Below are 1888 nucleotides of genomic sequence, written 5' to 3' on the forward strand. Positions count from 1 at the left end.
AAGACAACTTGTATGCTCCGAATACGTCTTTACGAAGTTTCCAGTTACACAGTGTGAGGGGTGGACACTCTACAAAGAGAACGATGAAGTTTTATTTTCTGCCATCTATAAGTTGTTCACCTAAGACCCTAGTGTTGGGCTATAACTGGTGTGAGACATCATGTAAACAGGTGTCATGATCCTAACCATTAATGAGAAAACCAAGACTGAAAATAAGCAAATTATTCACCTGACAATCCAGAGCCAAGAGATGGCAGAGCCAGGCACTGGATGCCTTGGGTTCAGTGCTGGCTGCCAATCCTGCAGTGGTCCAGTCCCTTTCTCAGTGCCCCCATCACCTCCCCATTCCTCAAACTGTAAATGAGGGGGTTGAGCATAGGAGTAAGGACCGTGTAGAAAATGGAGACCACCTTGTCATGGCTGGGGGCCCGGTAGCGCCTAGGCCTCAGGTAGATGAACATGGCTGCCCCATAGAAGACGGTGACAGCTGTCAGGTGGGAGGAGCAGGTGGCCAGAGCCTTTTTCCAGGTCTGAGCAGAGCGCATTCGCAGCACAGTCCCTAGGATGCAAGCATAGGAGGCCACGATGATGGAGAAGGGAAGGAGAAGCATGAAGACACAGCAAGCAAAGAGGAGGGTATCAAAAAGGGACGTGTCTACACAGGCCAGTTTCAATAAAGCTGGAACCTCACAGAAGAAGTGATCCACGTTCCTCGAGCCACAGTAAGGTAAGCTCATGGCTGCCACCATCTGAATCACTCCATCCATTATCCCAAAGGCCCAGGAGCTCCCAGTAATCTGGAGACAGACCTTCTGATTCATGAGGATAGGATAGTGAAGTGGGTGGCTAATGGCCACATAGCGGTCATAAGCCATGAGTCCCAGCAAGAGCCCCTCAGAGCCCACGAGAGAGACAAAGAGGCCAATTTGTATGCCACAGCCCACAAAGGAGATGGACTTCCTGCCAGACAGGAAGTTGGCTGCCATCTTTGGCACAATGTTACAGACCAACATGAGGTCCATGAGGGAGAGCTGGCTGAGGAAGAAGTACATGGGGGTGTGAAGTTGAGGGTCCATGCAGATGAGGAAGATGAGGAGGACGTTCCCACAGAGGGCCACTGTGAAGACCACCATAACCACAGAGAAGAGGACAAGGTCAGTCTGGCTACGGGAGAAGATGCCTACGAGGATGAAGCCATCTGTGTATGATTGGTTCACCATCTTCCCATGGCTTAGTCGTTCACAGTCACCTGAGAACACAGAGAAGTTATGAGATTGAGGGACATGTCTCTATTGTGCTCCAAATTCTTTCGTTCAACAGCATATGCTCCGAGACACGCAGGAGGACACTCTCGTCTTCCTGTGACACCGGTGACAGGACCTCTGCCAGCTCTGGAATTGGACTCCACATGGTTATTCGTGCACGTCCAAACCCAGAGGGTAGAAATGGGATCATTCCATGTGCCCCAGGACTGTTGGACGATTCTCCTTCAGCCAGCAAAGCCCAGGCTTTCCACATAGCTGGGGTCACATGGGTTTGGTCCACTGTCTCTAACAGGCCTTGGACTATTTCATGCCCAAGAGATCATTTACATGTGTTACAAAAAGGAAAGATTATGGAGACGTGAGATGTTCTTTAGTCTTTATTTTGTTCAGGTCAAAAATCCTGGGACCATTTTCAATTTCTCTATTTCTTTAATTCCCTAGGTCCAAACCATCAGAAAGCCCTTTGGCCGTACCCTCAGTGTTTCTCAGAATCTAATTTGCTCTTCCCACCCCCACCAAAACCACCCCAGTCCCAGCCACCCTCCTCTCTCCGATGGGTTATTGGAGCCTCTTCCCCCATCTCCCAGCTTCTATCCTTCAACCCTTGAGTCTATTGTCACAGC

At 49.8% G+C, this 1888-nt stretch overlaps 1 protein-coding gene across 1 annotated transcript; it reads right to left on the reverse strand.

Moving 5' to 3' along the window:
• Positions 1–281: 281 nt before the first annotated feature.
• LOC112626838 (olfactory receptor 2V1) lies at positions 282–1220 on the reverse strand. The gene has a single exon (XM_025389205.1). The coding sequence runs from the start codon at positions 1218–1220 to the stop codon at positions 282–284; it is 939 nt and encodes a 312-aa protein (XP_025244990.1).
• Between the last annotated feature and the right edge of the window lie 668 nt (positions 1221–1888).

Source organism: Theropithecus gelada, chromosome 6 (assembly GCF_003255815.1).
Source record: "Theropithecus gelada isolate Dixy chromosome 6, Tgel_1.0, whole genome shotgun sequence".
NCBI classification, from domain to species: domain Eukaryota; kingdom Metazoa; phylum Chordata; class Mammalia; order Primates; family Cercopithecidae; genus Theropithecus; species Theropithecus gelada.